Source organism: Lepisosteus platostomus, chromosome 24, assembly GCF_059453375.1.
Source record: "Lepisosteus platostomus isolate fLepPlt1 chromosome 24, fLepPlt1.hap1, whole genome shotgun sequence".
NCBI lineage: Eukaryota > Metazoa > Chordata > Actinopteri > Semionotiformes > Lepisosteidae > Lepisosteus > Lepisosteus platostomus.
This window is the reverse complement of record NC_142634.1, coordinates 9,099,327-9,123,728: the sequence shown is the minus strand read 5'-3', so window position 1 is coordinate 9,123,728 and position 24,402 is coordinate 9,099,327. Positions and strand designations below refer to the sequence as shown.

Sequence of the window (24,402 nt, the reverse complement as noted above, 5' to 3'; positions counted from 1 at the left end):
GAAGTGAATTCCAGACAATTTCTCTTTCATCCCAGGAATAAGCTTGGACGGGAATAAGCACTTTAGCTTTGAAGGGAAAAAAGCAATCATATTTTTCTGACATGTCACACATGAAGGCCAGTAACTGTTGCAGATTACCTAGTGCCAAAGCCATTTAGTGGGCACACCTTGCATTGTCCTGGGACTGGCTTTTGTCAACAGATTTTTCTGTTTTTCAAAACATCAAATCCGATGCAGGACAAGGACCAATTTTCCTCTCAGCACGCAAAATTCCCTCCCACCGCCCCAACAACCTTGAATGGTCTCATTCCTCTGAATCCCCAGCAAAAGGACCCCAGACATATGTTCTGGAATTCTCTCAGTTTCCTAGGCCTTCATGCGGAAGTAGTTTGACACTCAGTAAGGAAGGTTATGGTGCAGTGAGGGGGAAGGAGGCCTTCAGTGGCGGTGTACGATGTCTCCAATCACTGAGACAAAGCTGTCTACCTGCATCAGGTTCTCAGGATAGTCTCGGTGTCAGTCTGCATTACACACCCCCCCTTTCGCCAACAGATTCTCCTGACAGCTGCCCCCCCCCCAGGGCTCGCTCCCCCTCAGCCAAGCAGCAAACCACATCCTACTCCCTGTGTGCACTCATCCCCATTGACCAAGGCACTGGAGCACAGACTTACATCAACATTTTCCAAACTGTACATTGGAGAAAACACTCAAGCGTGCACGTCATGCAGTTTTGTGTCTTGAACTTTGGATTTTTCATAATTAACTGGTTATTCTGATACTGCATGTCCCACATCGGTCATAAAATGTATTTGTTCTTGGACATTGCTTGCTTGGAGTAACATGTGTGTCATTACTGGTTTTAAGCCTGTAAAGAACTGTCTACCTTGCAGGTCATACTTAATTCCCCCCCCCACACACACACACACACACACACACAAAATATACAGAGAAACAGGATCTGGCCCCACCTGTTTGAATCAGCTGGTGTCCACACCAAAGTCGGCTCCCGGGTGGTGTGTTTGTCCCCATCGCCACAAACCAGCAAGTTCTTAAGAACAGGTGGGCATTTCTATTTACCAAGCAGATCCACAGCATGATTGACGTACCTCGAATACTCTGGCATCAAGGAAGTGTGACTACACTGACAAAGTCAGATTTGGTATTTCAACACCAATTTCATGAGTACAAGATAAGATCACTTTATTGGCCATATACAATTCCTTGTATTAGGAATTTGTCTTTTCGCATACCCCAACTTGCTCTCCATGAGACACCCAGACAGGAAGAGAAGTCTGGGGTCAGAGTGCAGGGTCAGCCATTTATACAGCACCCCTGGAGTAGGTGGGGTTAAGGGCCTTGCTCAGGGGCCCAGTGGAGTAGGATTCCTCTGTCGGCCGCGGGATATGAACTGGCAACCTTACAGTCACAGGCGCAAATCCTTAGTCAGAGAGACCACCTACAAAGAAAAAGAACAAAGAAAAGAATGGCAAAACTAACAGCCATGGATAGGTTTTATGCCATTATTAGGTCTTATCAGTGGGACAAAATTCATGGTTATGGTCAGAGCTAATTAATAGAGGCTGCTTGCTTTTAAATAAGGGCTATACTAAAATATATACATATACTAAAATATGTACAGTAGTATAGAAAATTAAACACATCCTACTCCCACGCTTCATTACTATTGAAAGACGTATAGAAACTACAGTTTCTGGTGTCAAGAGGGCCTTTTTCCACATTGCAAAATGATTAGTTACATTATGTGAGAATGTAACCAATGTCAGTCCTAGGTTTTGTTAATCAATGGTAAAATCCATAGCAGTTGTAAGCAAGTTTTAAACCTAAACTCAGGTTTTCTGGGAGTGAGAAGCAGTTCCAGCACCAATGAATGACAATGGTGCCATCTGCTGAGTACTACAGTTTCTGCAGGAAGAAGGAAAGCTGGTTCTCAAAGGACAAGCCAAATCAATCCTATTCATCAAAGAAATAAATGTATCCTAGCATAATATTTTGAATGTGCTGTAAGTGACGTCTAAAAACTTCCTTTATATTGTTAACATCCCTTAATTTTCTTAACATCTGCATTTTTGCTTTCCTTTGCTACCACCTATTACTGTGTAGCTGTAGCAGTAATGGGTTGAGTAGAAGTGACTCCAGATGGAATCACTGTAGGGCCAGATTTATTGTCACAACCATTTTTTTGCAACACAAAGAGATTCTAACAGCTCCATTGCAAAAGCTAGTTGATCTTAAAATAAAATCACACTGATTTATAATCATAGTTTTGGTTTGATTTTTCTTTTGTTGTTTCTTCCCAGATGAGTCCAGTCTCAGATGAGTCATGAGATGTTTTGAATATTTAAATAGAGCAGTATTAATTTCAAGTACGTTTTCATCATGAATGCTAATGTCAAATCCTTTTTACAGCAGTCTGTCAGACAGCCCTGTGTACTTTTGCAACTGCCCACAAGATGGGGTGACATAGTAAACACAGGGACTTAAGAAAGGTTACAAATGAGAGGAGGCATTTTTGCCCGTATAGCTAGTTTGGTTGCCAGTTGCTAATTTATCCAATGATCTCTTTCAACTATTTCTTGAAATAAGTAAGAGTACTGAGAAGATCCTAAGATATTAGATTTAGCAAATATGAATAGTAGCTTGTCAATCCTTTTGTAAAGAGCTACCCCCTACTCTTATTCATCTACTGTGTAGTCAGCAGGGTATGAAACCATCTGATCTTCCCTGTGATGGGTTCTCACACAGTGCAAGATCCTGTGATGTTAACTGCAGTTGGTTTATGGCAAGGGCACCAAGTCCTCTCACTTTTCATGGGCAGTTCCGATCCAAATGGACCATCCATACATTTTCTAACTGCTTTATCCAATACAGGGTCATGGGGGAGCCAGAGTCTATCCTGGCAAGAATTCGGCCGAATGCAGGATAAACCCAGGACAAGATGCCAGTCCATTCCAGGGCAGACACAGACACAGACACAAACACACACCAGGGCCAGTGAACACCCCAGGGATTGAACACAGGGACCCAGTGCTGCAAGGCAACAATGCTAACCACTGTCCAAATGGACCACTGCCTTTAATATCCCATATCTTTCCAGAGCAGGTAGATCTGCTGCTACCTTCAAAACACTGAATGCCCAGAGGTGCACCAGAAGTTGGTCTAGCCTTCTACCTGACTATTAATACTGATAATATATCAGTAATATATCTGATATTACTATATCTTACTGATCACAACATTTCATGTAGCTGTGGAAGTAATGTTAATACAGCAAAGCAATCCAGGCTGCTGCTGTTTTGCTTAGGGGAAGAATTATGATCTGGCACAAGCTTGCACTGTTGCCAACACTGCTTGACTTCCTAAAAGCAAGTGCGATTGGAGCCAAAGCAACAAGGCTCGTCGTAATTTTATTTATGAAATAGAAACCCAGGGAATGTGATCAGGGGAGCTGATAAGGCAGCAAATTATTGTATACAGACTGAACCTAAAGCATGTAGTGGTTTGGTGGTAAAACAAGGAATTAGGTTACTCAAGATGTATCCAATTCTTTCACCCCAGAGGGAACTGTACAGAAAGGTTTATTAAATGGTCAGTACTACTTTCTACAGCTATTAGCCTTTGCAGGCTCTTTGAATATTTAAACTGACACACTGTACATGCTCTAGATACACTGTGTGCAAATTGTACAAGCAGAGGGCAGTATATACAGAGCACACAGTGCACTCAGTCCCCATAACTAGATATCCATAACGAACCAAAATAAGACAACAGCGTCTGACATCAGAGCCCCTGCATGTCGTAGGGAAGACAAGCTTACCATTCACTTCTGTGCACATCTTGGAAAGTTTTCTTTTTATTAAATTCTAAAGCTTCTTAAAAAGGAAGCTTTAGATGAATCTACAAGTATTAAAATGAAGGGTTTGGTACTAAGAGAATCATAATACATTTTACAATTATTAGCTACACCAAGTTAAATTTCAGCAGCAACATTTTATAATCCAAGGACGTTCTTTTTACAACAAAGTGATTATATTTTTCTTAACTTTAAAAAAAATTGCTTTCAGGCATATCAACAATGCTACTAATAATAATTTGTCTGATTTCATACTTACATACCGTATGCAGTATTAACAATTAAGATGGGACTTAAACAGCACAACATTCTGGAAGGCTTCAATTTGCAAAGCTGTATCATTTTCCATCTTAGGCAATGCGTGAAATTAAATGCAAAGGCCTATTCTATGTTCTTGTCACATAATCTTTTCACATTTTAATGTAGGAACAGAGACCCATTTATTTCCTTTAATTTATAATGCACGCTTGAATTTGGAACATCACACTGAATATTAATGTATTTGATGGACCCTTCAGTGATATCCACCTGCAGTTAAGCATTACTAATGAATGTCCTTACTGACCTTGAAATTCCCAATAAATTGAAAATTTATGACCCAAATGTAAGTACAGAAACTTAATGGCAGCTCAGTTTTTGCTCTGCTTGTTTCTATTTCCTAAAGTGATACTGGTTTTTTGATGAGGACCTTTATTTTGTTGAAGTGATGCCACGAAGGTATGTACAGTCATTCCCCTGAAGGAGTTTTTCCATGACAAGGAGTTTTTGGAGATTATATCTTTGAAAGTTCCTTGCTGATAGGCGTGTTCAACAAGCATACTATCTATATTGCTGGAGAAACTCTGATCACACGCTGGGTAATCGGCTAATTAATTACATCTAGAAATAACAGAAAACAATATTGGGATATTAATGTATAACAAATTATTTTACAGGACTACCAGAAATCCTTGCAGGAAGTCCATCTGTCCTTTACCTAAGTCAGAGTGCAAGACTGCATCAGCGAGTGAGCTGTACAGTAACAAGTAGATAATTCACAAGATGAAAAATGAAAGTTTTACTCCTTAGCATAGAATTAGAGTAGCTTTTCTTCTCTGTGAGCAAGTGTAATCGGTGCCTATTGCCCACTGTTTTTGCCTTTAACACGGGAATTATGGACAGAGGACACTTGCCTCCTACATGTCACAAGCATATCTAGAATTGTTTATAGCTGATGAGCTATAACCTCAAAGAGCCTGGTGGACCTGTTCACTATATCTATATCTATCGTGTCCGCCTAATTATCGAAACTAATAAGGCTTACATGGTTGCTAAGCAACACAACATCTCCGGGAAGAAACGCTGCTCACATGTTTTCTACCGAATCGCCGTTTGGTCTCTGTTTGGAGACAGAAACGAGTCTTAACGATTGTAGCATCTTGTCTTAAATTGCGCCTTAGTTATACAGTGTGCTAATTGTCGGTCTTAGCTCAGGTTGTGCACGTATGTGCTAACAACAGTTCGGTATTGTAGTTCGACTAGTCTGCAAATACCAATTTCGTGATGTTACTATTTAATTGCAAAATACACGCATTCACCTCTTCATTATGCACGTTTTAGCATAATGCGTTAGGAGAGGTATACAAGTGGGTAATGAGATGTTTCGTACCTGTCCGTTGTTCCATTGCGTTTGTTTTATATAAAATTAATGTTTATAAATGTGTTATAACTTCGGAATGCCGATATACAACTTTAAGGTCTTGTAGTGAGGAAAACTAAGAAAAAAAAATACCTGTATAATCGGGACGTGTGGTGTTACTGAAATGCAGTTTAGTCTGAGTCTGCTATTTATGAGCAAAATTCTTCAAAGTGCTTTAAAGCAATTAATGCCCCTATTGCGCCTGCTTGTTCAACTTCAATTCATAGGCGAGCACAGGCAATGAAAACTTCTATTGAAATCTTGCGTATTCCTGTCAACGCAGTGGAAGTTGCTTGGGCTCCCTTAGTACTCCTTTAAAAGGCGGACTGTTCTAGGGAAGGAAGGAAAAAAAAACACTTCAGACCACCCTTTCCACAGCTTGCTGCTATTTGCTCTCCGCTGCTGTAGTGTACATTGCGTTCTGGGTAAGGAATGAGAGGAGCGAATGCGCCTCACTGAGCCGCCGGGACTTCGCACAGTGTCAGCCGAACGGTCGCTCTGGTCTTTCGCAGCTGAGAGGAGACAGCGCTACTGAATCCATGGCAACAGCGATGTCAGGTACAGAGAAAAGGGAATAAATATCACCATGTTTCGTTTTCGGTGCCTTTCTTAACGCAGTGTATTATATGAACGATTTTATTAGGTGCATGCTGCGTACCCTGCACTATGGAAAACAAATGTGTGTTTATTTGTCACGTTTTCAGAAGCGGAGACGCGTCAGAGACTGGTGCGGACGGTCAAGAAGGAGGTGGGTGATTTTTTTTCGCCTTTGATAATACATCTGAATGTTTATGCATTGTACCTACCTTTAAAAAGCAGGCGAGTGAGTGGGGAAAGCTCGCCCTCTTGTATTATTGTGTCAATTGTACAGTCTTGGTGGTATTGATGGATACGACAGCAGGATACTGCACAGATAATGTTTTGCAGCTAACGTTTATTTTGAGGACGTCTTCTTCAGGTGTTTAATTGTTTTAATACTTTGGTTTGGCTGGTCATAGGGGCTGCATATTTCTTTACTGATGTACATCCACCGGGCGTCACAAGAACACACACAGGGACGTTATCCGGGGTGAGATGAAGATCCTTTAGTGCATTCTTGTTTCACAAGAAGAGGGGTACGAATATATAGTCGGTAATTCAATTTCGGTGCCATCCTTACATGTTTTGGAACCGGAGCCACTTTAGTTAAACACCGAGAACATAAGAAGCTTCGGTTAAATGCTATGCAAAGTCAGTGGCTGGGATCTACTACACTTTGTCACTCTAGATCACATTGGATAGTCAAAAGATTTTATTTGAATCGATGTATTGCTTATCCGTCAATCAACGCTAAAATCAAAGCAAGGGGGTTGTTCTTGGGTGTGTAAATGATGCGTAGTTTTGCACTTGTGAGACCACTGTCAAAATGCTGCCAGCTGTTTCAGGTTCCCCTGTTTGTTTTGTTGTTGATGATGATTGTGTTGTTCAGTTTTTTCTATTGTTAAGATTTGATGAGAGAAACTGGGAGTTTGTTGGTTTGTTGTAATAAGCTAGCCAGTTGAATTCACCTTCTTAAAAAAACCTTATCTACAGACAAATTTTAACAAGCAGCTCTATAATATTCCAACATTAGCACCCCTGCCTAACTGTGCTGACCATACTGATGTTAAGCATGAAGATAGTGCATTATTGACACTGAAAACATCATGCAAGGGCTCTTATTTGGATTAATGGTGTTGTATTTTCTCTTATTGTAATGTGCTATTTCTTTGTTAAGCTCATTTAGTGCTATGCAAGTTTATGGGAAAAAATACAGTGGTAATTGAAATGTCTGTTTTCTTTTCTTACTGAGCCACAAGATGTATTATTTATTAGTACAGTGTTGCTGTGTACAAGCATGCAAAAACTCCTGACTGCAGTACTGTATGATATGATGTACCCCTCTATTCCACACCCCTCCTAAAAAGTCAATACACCTGACCAGTACATTACACCAGGTTTTCTGACATATTTCAGATTGATGGTCATATATTATTTCATGAATTGTCTGAGCTAGACTTAGAAATGTTAGCACTTAATTGTATATTCTGGACTTATACACTCTAATTATGCAGTGTTTCAACTGTAGAGAACGTAGAAGCTTGTTATGACTATAATATGAAAGATGAGGTGAATGGAAGTATATTGTATTACAGTTCTTATTGAACTGGAAAAATCTTGGTTCCAAATATACCTGGAGTGTATGTTAGAGATTTAATACTGATCTGTCCAGCCTATGAAGAGTAAAATCACATTACTACTGTGAATATATTTTACATGGAAAGGGACAGATCTGATCTTTAAAAACTACAATATGGTTATGCTTCCTGGGATGTTGGCTCCCTTGTCTATTTCTGCAAGTGTGTTGCAGGAAGCAGCTTTGATAAGAAGAATCCGATTGTGTTACATCTCAAAAATGTAAAGGATAGCCTTGCCTATTTTGAATGCAAAGTAAAATAAATTAAATGCATTTCATAGTAATATGTTATAAATTCAATCCTGCATGTTCAATAAAATCTTCAGAGCACTTTTTGAAATAATGAAAACGCTGCTGATTGATAGTCATTATAAGCCATAGCTGATCTTGGTCAGTGCAACAGAATTATTTACTTTCCATTAAGCATTTTGGGAAACTACATTAAGAAACACTTGATTGGAATCATTTTGTTTACATGTTTATTCTTCTGTTGGGTTTGCTTTTTTAGCAATCGGTACCCCATATCCAGCAGATAAAAAATACACAAATAACTTCTCACATGGAAACTGAGCTTTCCTCCTCATACCTCAGCCAGGTCTTCAGGACTGAATGGCCTTGCAGACCACATTACCTCTCTTCACACATCTGGGTACTCCTCATTGTTCACTCATATCTACTAGGCATTAACATAGCTGGAATACTGGCACACATTGCTCTTGGCTGTATGTACATGACATTTAGCCACCTTGTTTTATCACATGAATAGATACTCCTCATGCCTTGAGGTTTATATACAGTAAATATTCTGAAAAATTCTTAATCCAACAGTGATCTTGTCAAGACACTTGAGTTCGTATAAATATAGAGAAAACTTTATTACACACAAATGTATTTACAGTACACGTTACAGATTGGAAAATATTTAATGAGGTTTCAAGACATGTCAAACTAGAGTTAAAAGTCAGACAGCAGCTGCTCCCAGAAGCCTGTCTTCTGTTACAACATTTCTGGCTAGACTAGAACTGATAAGCTAGAAATGTAAATGATTTCAAAGCACATTAAAGCACTCTTTTTTTTTTTGGTTCACAGTATTTAAAAAGAAAACAAAACTGCCTCTGCAAGCATCTGAGTGCTTTTCCATAAGAAAGCAATATACTGTAAATGTACTGTATATAATCAACGTTACAGCTTGTAAGGTAACTGGAAGAAGACAATATGAGACTTTGCGTATGGCCTTGCTATGTTCATTTTTGCACATGGTGTTTTTTTAGAGCAGATGGCCTTTCAGTTCTCTCTGAGGACTCCAAACCATGCCCGTATCCCATCTTTTGTAACCTTTCTCTTGCCCAGCAATGAGTCTGCCTTCTTTGGCTGTTTCCTCTGTGTTTGCTTCCTCACTGCTTTCACACCTGTATTTACACAGGGAGAAGGACACTCTCATAAAGGCACAGGATACTGATAGGACTAGCAGCTTGCTTTTTGCCTTTCTTTATCGCAGCTTTTTTTTTTTGAGCCTGTCGGTGGTTAGTCAGGTTTCAGGCAGCAACTAAAACATGCTCTTCACTGTGGGCTAAAATGCTCTACAGCAGTCACAGAGGGTCACAAGGAAATGGATTTCTGATCTTGAACTCCTGAGCAAAGAGAGAGAACAGAAAAGGATGTTTTGTGCAGATTTCACATTGTAAAAGGATCTGTATAAATGTAGTCTGTATTGATTTTTAAGTGTATTGTGGATTTGTATACTAATACATGCTTCAAATGGAGTATTGTGGTTTTGAACTGAGTTTGTATTCAGTGGTGTATCCAAGAATCTTTAAAAAACAGTAATCAATTTTATATATTTGATATAATATAATAGTTGAGAGGTTATTATATACTTATTTAGTGTCTTTTCTGTGAGTGAGTACATACATATGCTGGCTGATACTCATTTAAAGCCAGGAAGTGAGAAAAGGTACTTTGTCTAGGGTAGTATAGCGTTCAGATTGGAATAATGAGTCTTAAGCCTTAACCACACCTCATTATAGCATACAGTTCGTATGTATTTTAATACTCTTGTAACAGGAGTTAGATTTTTTCTCTTTAACCTAATGTAAAAGAAGAAAAAGAGGCCACAGGGGTTACTGTCTCGTTGGGAAAGTCCTGGCCGACTAATCCCACCCTCACTCAGCCAGTAGTGCCGCCCTGCTTGGGGAATCCCAGCCACACTCAGCTAGCGGTGTGGCCTAGGCTTGATCAAGGACCTCAGTGTGTGTTCACTCCGGAGAACCCAAACTTCCTATTCACCGACTAGGACATGTTTTGGGAAATTAACTTAAGTGCGTTAACAGAAAAAAGAATCTATACATTTTAATTGTAGCCTAAACCTCTGTGCTATTTACAATGTTTTTACAGAGGTAATTAGGCTACAGGCTTACACAAATTGTTCTGTTAATGACCTGCAGGTATGATTCCTGTGTGAAATGTCTGAGTATTTCGAATTAGTTTAATAAAAATTCAACAAAGACACTCTAAAACTCTCTTTTATAAAGCTGAGTCACACCTGGTACTGCAATTGTTTTAATTTAAATATCTGTAATATTACAGCCCATAGCCCTGCTGAACCAGCAGATTAATGGGAGATGTGCAAGGACTTTCATTGTCATATTCTATTTCATTTGAGGAGCAGAGCTGGCAGGGTACTTAAATTGTGGCTCTACAAGAATAAAATATTGCTGCCTGCTTTGACCACCTATGACAATTTTATCTATTAAGGGAACTGCTATTGCAGCTTGTTTCACAGCACTGGAACTGTAATATTATTTCAACTTGTCTGGAATAGAGTCATAGCAACTCAGTGAATTCACATTTTTTTCATAGCAAAAATGTCCATTTTAAAATGTGTGAAAAAATATTTCCTTGTAAAATATCACATGGCAATCTGGAAAAAACAGATAAATACATTTATTTTCTTGATGTAGCATGCCATATTTGCACAGCATGTCTTATATAATCAGTGTATAAATTATGGGTGAAATGCATGCTTTTATTTGTAGTAAAGCAATGTCATCATTGTCATCATTAATTAATTAATTTCCCTATTTATAGACATGGCATCTTCTATATGCGTGTATGTTTTATAAAGTCTTTCAGAAAGGTTTTCATAGTACATGGTACTCTGGATTGCTTTCCATGTGATCAGAGGAATGGAATTGCAGTTCAGACTTCATCTAGATTTGTGTCTGATATGCTTTTACCTAGATATGATAGATTGTATATGCAATAATAATAGCCAAAGTAAAACATTCTTATATCAACATGTATGCAATGCTTGGACATCAGTTCTTCTGTCTGAGTGGTTGAGCTGTTGGGAAGCTCTGGAAACCCAGCCATTTCTTCTTTTGTGAAAATGGCAAGGATTAGGGACAAAAGGTCTTTTATTATTTTCTTATTTCAGAATGGGAAGTAAGTGGTGTATGTTTGATGTGAGATAGAAGGTTTTAGATCCCATCAAATGCAATCCAAGGCACTTTTTTGAGCTGCAATTTTCTTTTAGGGGAGAATTTTTCCATTTTCCCCCCAGTCTTGCAAAACAACATAATTATAATGTATATGTTCTTTCAGCATGAAAGCTATAGACCAAAATGGACCAAATCGCAGGTAAAATAGATACCGGCATGTACATTACAGCAATTATTATATCTTAGAACAGCACTGGGTGAGCACTCTAGGACCTAGATGTGTCCAACATTACTCATCTGAAACTGATATCATGTTCAGCCATGTAAAACCCACCGTTACTCCTGGTATTGTTGCAGGTGACTAATTGATCAGAAGATCCTCATCCAGTCTTTTTGTGAAGTATCCCACTGAATTAGCTTAAGCAATGTGCCTGAAAACTGCTTCTAGGCTCCCACTTGTTTTGAGTCTAAAATAACTGAGAGCTCTATGCCTTTTCCTAGGTTTCTGTGCAGCAGAAATAGGAATATATTTAAAAATATCAATTTTCAAAACTACAATTAACTGTAATAGCACTAACGAGAAGCTCATTTTTGTTGCTTTATGTGTGTAGGACAAAGAGTCTGAAATATCCTGCAGGCATTTTCTTCTCTGACTTTGGGGTTGCAGTGTTATCAGTTGTGAACTGTGCTCAGCTGCAAACAGCAGCTGAGAAATAAAACTATTTTAGAAAAAAAATTATATAACCAGTCTGAAAGATTATGTAACATTGTTAACTCCTGCAGTGTCTGGAAAATGTAGCCCCACCATTGCAATATATATTTGTGTGTGATTGCTTTTTCCTTGGAAATATTGCAAATTGCTTTTCAGCACTGGACTGGGGTACATTGAATCTGATTTACCAAGCTACCAGAGCAAAAGCAACCTGAAAATAATGCAGATAAGCAGTAGATGTATTCTCTGACCTGAGTGTTTTCTTGTGGCTCAGGTTGATTTCTGACAGGTAATGTTTTTGTATGAGTCATTTGAGGTATTCTTCAGCAGCCCAGGATATTGGGTTAGTGCAAACCTTCCAGGGGTTTTACTACCCATCAGCAAAGACCCTGTCATACCTGATCTAGCAATCTAGCCAAGAGTTTTATCTTTGCTCACTCTTAGGAAAATAAATGAAGAATTGTAGGAAATTGCATTGCCACTATTTAGCAAACCTTCATCTTTACAATTGTGCGGTTTATAGACGTAGATGCCCCACAACATGGAATTACTTAGAGCTCTGTGTTTATATGTGCAGAATAGATGATTCACTTTTAATGCTGCTGTGCAAGTTTTTATTTTATGATTTTAATGCACCACCATTTAAATATTTACTGAGCTCAGAAAGAAAACATTAATTACAGAATTTATTGTATCTTTTGTCTCCACTTTTCATTCTGTCTCCTCATAGAATAGAACTGAGCAGTTTTAACATTGAAGCATCCCAAATGGTATCTAAAATATTCAGTGATACAATGTGCACAGTGTTTGGCTGGCAGCTGATTCAGGGTGTTAACATTCATTTAATATTCTCTGAGCCGAACTACTACAGCTGCTGCCCCAGTCCCTCAGAAAATGATTGTATTTATTGCTGTGAACACATCACACCATATGGAGCTAAAGAAGAATAGGAAAAAGTTCTAAGCTAATATAATTATGTAAGCTGCAGAGCCACGGTACATAACTTGTTAGTTCATGTGTGGCAAAGGGGCATCTCTGTAAAAAGAATTGAAGACAGTGACGGCAAAGTCAGAAATATTGTTTGACAGGTATGAACCCACATGGTGTTGATCTAAGCTGATATGAATGGCTATAAGAGAATAATCAAAACAGTTTAAGATATAAACTATGTCCAGCCTTTATTGTCTGAAACTCAGAAAGCGCTAAGTTTTGTTCTTTCTTGGATTCTGTCAATACATTTTTGTTTTACAAGAAATTAACTGCCTTAGCTCCAGGTTTTTGCCACCATTTGAAAAATCAGGTGTTGGTTAGAGGTCTGTGATGAACAAGTCTCAGCACAGAGCTCTGGACCCTTTCATTTTTCCTGGCTTCAAGAATAAAATTAGGGGCAAAATGCAAAAGTGTAGGCTCAAAACATCATTACTGCAGAGCAAGGATGTGAAACAAGGTCATTTATCTCTGCCAGTTCTTTTTCTACTCAAAACCTGATATAGAATTGATTTGGTAACCAAACAACCCATTTTTGCACTTAAACGGATTAAAGATGACGTGGAGCTCTACAGACAGGGGATCTTAGCTGAAACAGGATTTCCCCGTGCTGATTGCACCTCCTGTGACTTGTAATCGTCCCTGCTTCATCTGGTACCAGTTAAAAACAATCAATGGCACACAGGAATGACTAAAAGAGCATCAACTCAGTAATTTAATTTGGACACCCCTGGAGTTATTTAACTTACTGTTTCATTTACTTACATCTATTGGTGCATGAAGGAACGGTCCAGCTCAACCTCTCGTCAAACTTCTTTGTTGCTTACTCAAAAAGGGGAACAAGTAGTTTATGCTTCTCCAATACAGCGAGTAATATAGAGCAGATTTTCCAGTGGGTTTAAAGAAGTGTCTATGACTATTGCTGACATTTCAGGGATATATCATAGGTGAGGACAACTTATTGTTTGTCACTGTATGACTAACGCATATTCACGCTTGTTCATCATTCATATTCATTGTAGCAGAAATGAATTGAATAGTCAAAGGTCAAGGCTGGAGTTCCTATACTGACTTATGGCACCATATGGCTGCCCTCCAATATCCCAGCAGACACATGGACCTTCTTTCAGCTTGACAATACCGACATACATGCTGAGTCGGTTTTATTCAAAATATGTGTTCTGAATGCAAGTGAGTTTTCTATTTTAATCTAAAACCCAGAAATCTGCATTGTCCCACACATTGAAAATAGTCACAGCACACACAAATCAGCCAGTAGTTTTCACAAGTCAGGCAGTGATTCATTCCTCTGATGTTTTTTTTTCTTTTGATTTATGTGCAGTACACTAACTCGTACAGAAAAGACATAATTCATCTTAGCCATGTGTAAACATTTCCCGAATATTTTTATATCTTACTAATTTACTCAAGATGATTTATGATTCATCGTTTAAAACTCCTTTTAATGAAGTTATATCTATGTAATGTAGGATGCTTAACTCAGATTTCTGCTAGGCGTTAAAATTGTCTTTTTTTGAAGGACTTTTTTCTCTCTTGGAATTTTAATTATAGAAAAAAAACATTCTGTTTTCTTGCAAGTCCCCTCACAAAGATGATGCTTTTGCTATAATAACCATCATTACTCAGTATAATGGTAATTGTTCCTTTTAGAATTAATAATTGCAGTGTGTTATTATTTATTTGCTTAGTAAACACCCTTATTTACAAAAATGAATCATTCAAACACAAAAATAAAAGCCAGGAAAAACAGTGAGGCAGGCACATAACAGAATGCCTGTGCAGCCCAGAGCAGAGTGAAAGCCTTGTCAATCGAACAGTAAGGAATCATTGATTGCAGTAAAGATAGGCCATAGAGCAGAGTGCAGTAAATGTTGCTAGTAAAACTGTATGACTGTCAGACAGATCACCACTGCTAGCTAAACCGATGAGTCCTGAGGAGATCACCACGAGGTAATCAGGGACGGAGCAGTTCTGATTACAATGGGGAGTTAAAGGCAAACGGGGACTGAGTAATTCTGATTTCAGTGGGCAGTTAGTGGTCATCAGGCGCTGAGTAGTTCTGATTTCAATTTTTAACTAAAGGAGATCAATTATTGAGTAGTTCTGATTTGAATGGGTAGTTGAAGGCAGTCAGGGACTAAGCTGCTCTGATTTCAGTGGGTATTTCATTGGGTCACAAGGGTCCCGAAGATGGAGGATCTGAGTGGAATATAGCATAGTACTTGAAGAAGGCTTCACAGCCGAAATGTTGTGTTTTCTCTCTTCTCTTTTCAGCATGGAATAAACGTATTACTTGTTCCTTTGCAGACTACGCATGCTGACGCAGCTCCCCACCTGAACTACTTCATAGTACGTGAGAGGTTACAGATGAATGGAGAAGGTGAAGGAGCAGATTCTAAAGGGCATATATTTATGTAAATGTAGGGTATTGCATAGAAGGGCATATGTGTAACTAACATCCATCCAGCTGGAAGTGTGCTTTACGTGGCTAAGAAGCGTTTGGTAGTCTTGGCGGCCATGGACTTTTGAAATGTTACAGCCGCTGTCGTGATTAGTCATGTGGTAATAAGAAAATCAATTTCACACTTCTCTGGGATTTGAATCTCTTGATACACATTTGAAAATTATTTTACAAAAAAGGAAAAAAAATGCAAATTGTCTGTGAGACAGATTTATTTACATAAAATATCAGCATTGAAACCAGGGAATGTGATTAGCATAGCCAGGTTCAGACAGCCTGAGCTGATTTCCAGACTCTTGGAGATGAGGGAAGAGTGGGCTTCATCAATGGCTTTCATATGCTGTAGGCTGGGGTGTGAGTTGAGTGCAAGTCATCATAAAAACAGCTCTAATTATGGAACATATTAAATGTGAGCATACTAAATACTGTATGTCAAAACAGTGGATGGTTGCTAAACCCGTATCAAGACAGTATCTCTATACTGTATACAGGGAACCCACAACACTGTAAATTTGTGCAGAGGAATATTTTCTTTGTTCTTTTTGCTTTAACCAGATGCATAGTAATGAAGAGGCTTTTCAAAGGGACATGAATGGAACCCAGTGTTCTGCTGCCCTGTACATGATGTGTTAAGCACCAGCATACAGTACATAAGGATGGTTTCTTATGAAGAGTCATAGGAACATTAGAAAAGTTCATAACAAGAAGTAGCCTTTTGGTTCATCTAGTTAATTTTGTTGCCGGCAGTTAATTGGTCTGAGAATCTCATCCAGCTGTTTCGTCAAAGAAGTGATTACATTGGGTAATAAATGATCCCAGGTAAAGTGCTTAATGTTCTTCCTCAAAGTTTCCACTTCTGTCTTCTGTTTAGCTTTTCTCTGTCAATTTTGAAAAGGTCTTAAGAATGGGAAGTGCTCGTGACTAATATATGTTCAGAACTGTTTCTTTTGTTCTGGTGTTTTTCTACCGCCCATTTAAGACCACAACCTCCGCGAGGGTTAGGCTTTTTTATTGAGAACAAAACAAGCTAATACAAAAAGGTAAGGGGCTGATCTATTCTTATGTGTTTTTACAACACTAAGCAACCCAGTCATATTGGGGTTACTGCAAAAATAGGGACACAGTGCCCTGCTGCCTCTTATTAAAAAGATTAGCAGGCTGTCCACTAAGAACCAAATGACTTTGAACAGTTAACTGGTCCTTTAACACCCACACTAACCCCCAAGGTAGAATATTGAATGCTAAAACCAGACACCACTCTATTTTCCATGGTGCTAAAGCTATAATATATGAGTCATTTCATTTAAGTAGGTCAGCTTCAAACAGTATAATCCTGTACTCTGTACTGTAGTTAGATAATTTCAACTTCTGCTCTTAAACAATCATAGACTTCCTATGTACTGCTTGTCTCAAAAAAGGCTTATTAAAGTACATGTTCGCCATTAGGCAAAGAGGTGAATCCAGCCTAGTGCCGGTTGTCTTTGATTCTGCTGTGCTCAAAGTTCTGCAATTATAATCATTAAAATAAAACTTTACGTTTGACTTATGTGTGTAAATAATGAGTCAAAGTCATGACTATATTTCCATCTGTTCAAACAGAACAAATGAGTGTTCAGATGCCCCGATGTATTACAATGCTTTCCCATCACTTGTGTCCCTGCATACTAGAAGTTCACAATATGAACTAATTGTTGCAGATTTTTCAAGTCTTCTAGGAGTGGGAGAGAAAGTAAGAAAGTGGTTTAACTTATTTTGTTGCTGGCATGGTTTCACAGATGCATCCTTCATCTTAGTAGCTTATTTCTCATACCTATGACTCAGCACAGTTTCTCCCTGGAGCCATGAGTGAAGGTGGCAGTGGTGGCTGAGTGAATTAATGCAATGACATTGTTCAATAAATTTCCTACTGTGAGCCCCGAACCTCCATCTGACTGACATCACAAGTGGAAGGGCTGTAGCTAAATTGCAACTAATGGCTTATGTGAGGTCTGTGTTGTCTAATTTATTTTCTATGATGTGAGTGGGCTTTTTTCATATACTGTACTGTACATAGCTCCCCACGTTGATAATCTACGTGCACAATTATTTGTGTGCAGCGTTTGAGGTCTCTTTTCCCTTTTCGAGGGTCTGATGACTTCGGAGGCTCAGACCTGACAGACAGCAGTCTGTGAGTCATCAGCGACAATCAGAGGAGACAGCTCCATCTCCTGAGAGTCTCTCCTGCCCATGCTGGCGGCTCCCAGAGACATGTGCTCGACAAGTGGGCTGGGGTCAAAGGGTAGCCAGTGATCACCAAGGATGTAGTAAGGGATAGGCAAGCAGGGAAACCAGTAGGCAAAAAGCAGCAACAAGCAATATATATGAAAAATGGTGCAGAAGTGCATTTTAAGACATGCCAGAAGAAATGATCATTTGTTACCTTTAGCATTATTTATCTGCTATAATTGTTCTTGGCTCTTCCTTTCATTGAAACAAAACTAAAAATATTTTTAGACAAAGGTATATCACCTGTTAAATTATTTCATTTGAGAAATTTTATGATGTGGGACTCTTATATCAAGTAGGGTGGTTCTCCTTTTGTGTAGATGCATCTTTGGGGGAATATCAGGACTGCGCTTTAACCAGAGGTCCAGACTTAAGTTGTTTCACAAATTAAGTTGTAAAGATTCTTTATAAAGCAGCACCAGGAAGAATAGAAAAAGAGACACATGGTCAAGCCTGCGCAGTATTATGCTTTTTCTTTTGAGTTTCTAGTTTACTTGATGGGAAAGAAAAAGATCATCTGGTTTATGCTGGCAACATAACCTGGGTGACAGGGTTTCAGTTGGAATGACTTGAAAACTGCCATAAGGACATTTAGTATCCTGCAAATGCCAAAGTATAGGAGGGTGAAATGAATTGTCTTAGTCCACAAATCCTCCCATTGCCTGATCAGTCAAATTAAATCAACTGAAACATTCAGAAACGAGTCTACCTGAGTTAACTACTAGCACTGAGTTGTGTTGTCTTAAATGTCATTAGAGGATAGTGCAAGCTATAAAAGCTGAGGTTCAGAGGTTTTTGGAGATGAGTGGCTATTTCATCTGGTTTCATGACCCTATTGCTGAACATGAGATGAGGAAGACCCAATATAATGTGAATTGAGATTTATGATGTAAAGTATAAGTATGTAATTTCAGCCAAAAAAGACTAGAACCACACAAAGCATGGTCTCAGTATTAAATGTCATTGTGCCCTACAGGATGGCAGACAGACTGCAGTACTACAAATTAAACATCTTTCAAGGTTCAATTTGTGATCTGTTTTATCTTTATAACATACACGTGTACAAGACTAGGTAAGCCTGTCTTCCAATTACAGTATAGTGTGTTCAACTTAAAGATAATGGATGTCAAGCTGTCTCTATCCCTCTCAATAACAGAATATTCAGTACATATTTCTCTGTAATGACGCATGTTTCCTTGTACACCTGTAATTTAAAATATTTTGCTGTCCAAAAATATAATTATCATTATTATAATCATTGTTATTATTATATATACTGTATGCAATATAAGTATTAATAATGTTTTTTTATGAAAATGGACTAGAGGACATATACACCATAGTGTCATGCAAGGCTATGACTTAACGGAGAAAAAATGCTTTTACAGTGCATTGAGAGGTGTTTTTCATGCCAACCCAGCTTAATTTTTTTTTCTGCTGTTTTTGATTCGGATTTGAGAATGAGCGATGCTGGGATTTCTGTCAAAGTCATGTAAGCTGAGAGAGTGAGAGAGTGACTGAGGGAAAGTGAGGGTGTGAGAGTGAGCCTGGACTTCAATCCGAAGCCTCCTTATCACTACCTTTGGAGCTACTACTTTCCTTGTTACTTAAGTACAATGCATAGATAGTGTTATAATTTCCTTCATATTATAATTAATATTATTATTCCTTATATAAAAAACGTTTAAAGCACAATTAATCAAGCAAAGGTGCTCCCTGAATTAGATATGTACAGTATATCAGTGAAATCTGAAATCTGCTCTTATAGCAAGTTTCTGGATATATCTGGAATCTTTTGAATTTGAAAGCTTCTGTTAGTTGTGACAAAACCATGGCATTTTTTTCTGCAGTGAGTAGCGCATTGCTGTAAAATCAATGGGTTTGCCAGCCTGAAATGTTCTTTTGTTCATACTCTCAAAAGAAACAGAAGACCAAGAAAACTGTATTGTGAGCTACTTCCTTACATGTGTGCAACATCTGGATCCTTTTTCTGATGCTAATTAAGCAACATATTGACAAGTTCCCTTTTCTGTCTCTCAAGAGACTCATTAACGTGCATTTATGTGTCTGGAAATGTAAGCACCACATAAACAAAAATGCTTACTTTATTTAGGAACTTAAATGTGTTTTCAAATGTATGCAAAGAGATGAGGAGGAATGAAATGGACACGATTCTTGTGTTTAGCCTTTGAGCCTGTCTCCAACTACACAAGACTCGTCCTCAGACTGCTGTTCAGTGTTTGCTTTGCTAATCTAATTGCGATCCAGCTCAAATTGTTTTTGTTTTACTGATTTTCTTCTTGCACAAAAGGACACTGGAGCTGTGCTTTGAGGAAGCCTTAAGCCCCCATATCTCTTCATATCTCTTTGACTAATTTCCACAGCTGTAATCTGCACCCCATTCCATTTAGAGGCTGGGGAGCGGTGTGCAGGCCCCCACCCCTCTGACTGTGAGCAGGCAGGCTTGCAGTGAGTCATTCATCCTCACCATGGCACACTGAGCAGAACACATAGTTTCTTCTCTCATAGCAAAAAAGATAGCTCACTTTAGGCTTCCTGTTCATTTCCTGCTCACAGCTTCAGAAATACCAGGGCTTGCCAGTATATGAATTATCCAGTCAGGGCGGATCTGCTTTGTGCTGGTCCCTGCATCTCCCTACCCAGGTTCTAGTACTTCAGTTTTACCAGAGTGTCCAAGTGTTATAAGATATGCTATATCCTGTGTTATCAAACCTTTTTTACTGCCATGTTATTACCAGGTGACACTCCCTGGCTGTCAAAAAGGAAAGTTATGAATGGATCCCAGAAATGTCCATTCATTGCTTAATCACTTGTACTCTGAAATTGATTCTCTTATTTTACCTTTTGTTTTATTAGGATAAGAAAGATATAATAAATCTCAGAAACCTTGTACAGTAATTTCCTGGCCTGTAAGTTTTATCACTAATATAACTAGGCTTTCTGTAATAATAATAGTGAATGTTGCATTTTTATGGTTACATTGAACTGCCACTGGATCAGCAATGTAGTCAATGAAAAATTCATTTGGAAACTGAGAGAATGAAACCACACATTTTCTGCCTGTGCATATTTTTACTTAATTTTCCTGTAGCATGCTATGTTTTTCTTTTGGCTACTGTTCATGATGATTTTTTCTGTTGAGCAAAATTTTCTTCAGGTTTAGTAGTAAAAATCCAATGAAAACGAGACATAAAATCTGTATGTTTTGTTGTAGCTTTTCAAAAGAAAAAATGCTTTTCACTGGAGTAGAAGGTTTTGAAAGCTCCCTCTGAAATGGGGACAGTCTAAATATGGCATATTTTTATTTATATTTAACAATTTAATTATCAGCTGCAGATTTAATATATGAGAGCTCTGGCTGAGCTTTGAAAGACAGAGTTATTTCTTTCATTTCCTGTAATATCACACTTTTCAATTCAAGGCCTGTAGACCATTTTACACTGTCAAGTCTTAACAAGGTTCTGCAAATCAACACATATGTTTAGCAGTGAAGATTTGCAGCACATTGCTGTGTTTCAAAGGAAAATCAGAAGTTCAGGAGAAAGGAAGACATCTATTTAACATCAGAAGATTGCATTGGCGTGATTCCAGGGTGAAGTCTGTATGGTACCTGTACAGATGAGTTTGCTCCATGGATTACAGAGCATTCCAAATTGTGGTTTTTAGGCATCATTCCAAGTGTAAAGAATTAATAATGCCTTTATCATAATTTAAAAATTGAGTTCATAATTGCTTTCCTTCAGGCACATTAAGGGATTGTAAGGATGTCAGTGTGCAGTGACAATGTTAGTACTGTACGTGTGTCTGTGTGTGGGGTGTGGGAAGAGCATGAGTCGCTGGAATGAGTGAGCCTGTTTGCCTGACTTGTATCCACCACTGCCCTTTGACCTTCACAGCTCATGGTATAGGAAGGAGGAGTGGTGCTGGTGCATGGTTGTTCATGATACACCTGTGTTTTCAAGGAATCCCAAGAACGTGTTGAGCTACAGTGTAGTATCCTCTGCTTTTAGCGGTTGATTCTGGACAAAAGGTCAGCTGACAAAAGATTATCAAAAGAGCATCCTATTGTGTATGTATAAGTCAAAGGTTTGTCAAGGACACCTATAGACATTAAAGGTCAAGGTTTTTGCTGTTTAGGCATTAGGATAATTACTAATAAGCACAGGAAAAGTGATGATTGAATCTTTAAATTTTACCTATTTTTGAGGTTGGTACTCCTCAGTGGTGTATGTTGTGAATTAAATAGAAACATACAAAGTCTCAAACAGTCTAAAATGATAATTTATTATCTAAGTAAGTCCTGCATTTTACCTATAGCTCAATGAAACTAGATCTTTACTTCATAGTGTTGGAACCATACAAACAGAACTGCTCTTTTACACACCATTATCCATCCACAGACTGAATTCAGTTACATTTCTTTAGGACGTCTGTTACCAGAATGCACATCAAATGGGTATTTTTAATTGAAAAGAATGCAACTCCCCATCTTAAAAGCTTACTGATAAAGGGAAAATGTTGGCAGCTGTGGATGTAGAATTAGCATAAGTTTGAGAGGGTTTTATTTTAAACTGGAAGCTGCAGCACAGCACCTAAAAAAGGATTCAATAGCAGTCTTAATGGAGGAAACACATTTTTGCAGCTGAGCTGAAGTCATGTGTAGCCACAATTAATCGTGAATGCAATAGTCATGCTGGCTTTTGTGCTTTTATACCGAATTAAGAGCTGTAGTGCTGTGTGCTCTGGCTACCAGGGGAATAAAGTGAACAGACTGTATAAAAGTTTGCTATTGAAGATTTTAGGTGCAAGTGTAATGGGGCTCTGTGGTGCTGAGCAGGTTACAGATAGCGATGTCACCTCCTTTGAAACCTAGACTGTGTAGAGTTCTCCCACAGCTGAAGAGCTTGTGTTGTGGAGTAGTAGAGTGTATAGCTCTGAGCCCACCCTCAGGGATTGATTGAATCCTGACCAGGGCAGAGCAGGGCTGTATACATGTTTTGAATGTGAAAAGGAATTTTAAATGTTAGATGTTAGCTATACAGACAAAATCCTGACCTTGAAGGAATGCTGAAACATAAAATAACAGAGCTCAGGGGCAAGAAGAATCAGAATAGCTGTTCTGACTATATGGAAGTGTGGGCAAATGCTAAAATTAAGCTCCTAACACCAACAGCTGGTGCCCTCGATGTCACATCCTATCACTTTAATTATGACTTCAAACCTGTCATCTCTTTCTCCTGTCTTGCCAGTTTGTTTTGTATCATTCTGACCTCCTCAAAGCTGTTTTTAGAGGAGCTGTTTTTCTGATAAACAGATTCATCGTGGTTAAATCATCAAGAAGATATTGTTTTCATTGTACTGAAGTGTTCTTGAATCTTTGAATTGGCTTCATCACTCTGCTCTCCTTCCTACTGATAGCTAATGTGTGGTGAGGGTACTGGCGCACTCTGGCTGCCATCGCATCATCCAGGTGGGTGTTTCACACTGGTGGTGGTGAAGGGGAGTCCCCATTACCTGTAAAGTGCTTTGAGTGGAGTGTCCAGAAAAGAATTAAATAAGTTTAAGGAATTATTGATTGATTGATACTTGTTACAACCCCAAAATTGGGCAGGAAGCCATTATGAAGTAAGTTTATTGATGTGACGCATGTTACTGGAGGCAATCTGTAAGAGAATACTCATGCTTTTCCTTCAGAATTTGCTGGCACCATGAAGCCTTGCAAAAGGAGACATAAATTGGCACTGGAATGGATGGGTATTGATGATGTTCCATTAGGCAACCAGTACTCATTTTATCCTTTCACACTCTTTGATCTTGGGCATGTTCCAAGCCAGATTCCCTGTGTGGGATTTCAGGAGAATAATTAGTATTCCATTTTTCAGTAGAAGCTTTGTTGAAAAAAGACAAAAAGTGCACAAGCAAGCCTCAAACTCGAAAGTCCCAGCTTGAAATAACACATTTTTGTAGGACAAGCATTAAATCTCATTTGTTATTGACCCAAGACCAAAATCTAATTGTTCATATTGTTACATGTCTCCTGCCTTTTGGAAGCACTTGAGATTTTATACTGCACTGTCGTCCGTGTTTGAAAAGTACGACAAAGAAAACAAGAGAAAAACCTGCTGTTGATTGCTGATGGTGTTCTCTCCCTTAGGTGAAGCAGATTATGGAGGAGGCAGTGACCCGAAAGTTTGTACATGAGGACAGTAGTCACATCGTGTCCTTCTGTGGTGAGTCAAAATGAAGGTTCCTTATACACAGCATGAAATGCCTACAAATACTGGCAACTGTTTATTTATTCATTTCTCTTTTTGCATTATTTATTTCTTTATGCGATGTCACCACTTACTGGATGAGCTCACACAGAGACCAAGATACGTCTCCTTTGTTTATCAAAGACGAGGGATTGTGAGGACCCTGTTTAAGCAATGCTATTTAGGTTTAGTCCCTGGCATGGGACACAACTATAGAGGATGAGGGAGAACTCAGGTCTAAATGTCTTTCACAGACTGCCTTAGAGGAGTCTTTATCCCATTGCTACAGGCTATGTGGTGACTAAAGGGATCAATTACCAGCCACTGAGGATGAACGAGACAGTTTTTAATCACTCTGCTCACTTGTTCATTTTGTACCACCCCTCATTTGATGTTTTTTCTACAGAAAATGTCCATGAGAGTGAATGAGACTGTGATGAGATTTGAATCACTCCTTGCCTCCAAAGCACAGTGAAT

The 24,402-nt window shown here is 38.6% G+C and overlaps 1 protein-coding gene across 3 annotated transcripts in view; it reads left to right on the top strand.

The window, feature by feature from the left end:
* The first annotated feature begins 5,284 nt into the window (after positions 1-5,284).
* The window catches only part of LOC148641555 (small G protein signaling modulator 1-like), a 49,981-nt gene continuing 30,863 nt past the window's right edge, over positions 5,285-24,402 (top strand). Inside the window, exons 1-3 of one of the 3 annotated variants that reach the window (XM_088617722.1) lie at positions 5,285-6,107; positions 6,254-6,297; positions 23,826-23,901. In XM_088617722.1, the coding sequence (XP_088473848.1) occupies positions 6,089-6,107; positions 6,254-6,297; positions 23,826-23,901 (139 nt within the window). In that variant the 5' untranslated portion in view covers positions 5,285-6,088. The remainder of the gene's footprint in view (positions 6,108-6,253; positions 6,298-23,825; positions 23,902-24,402) is intronic. The other 2 variants (XM_088617721.1, XM_088617723.1) reach the window with 2 other exon arrangements.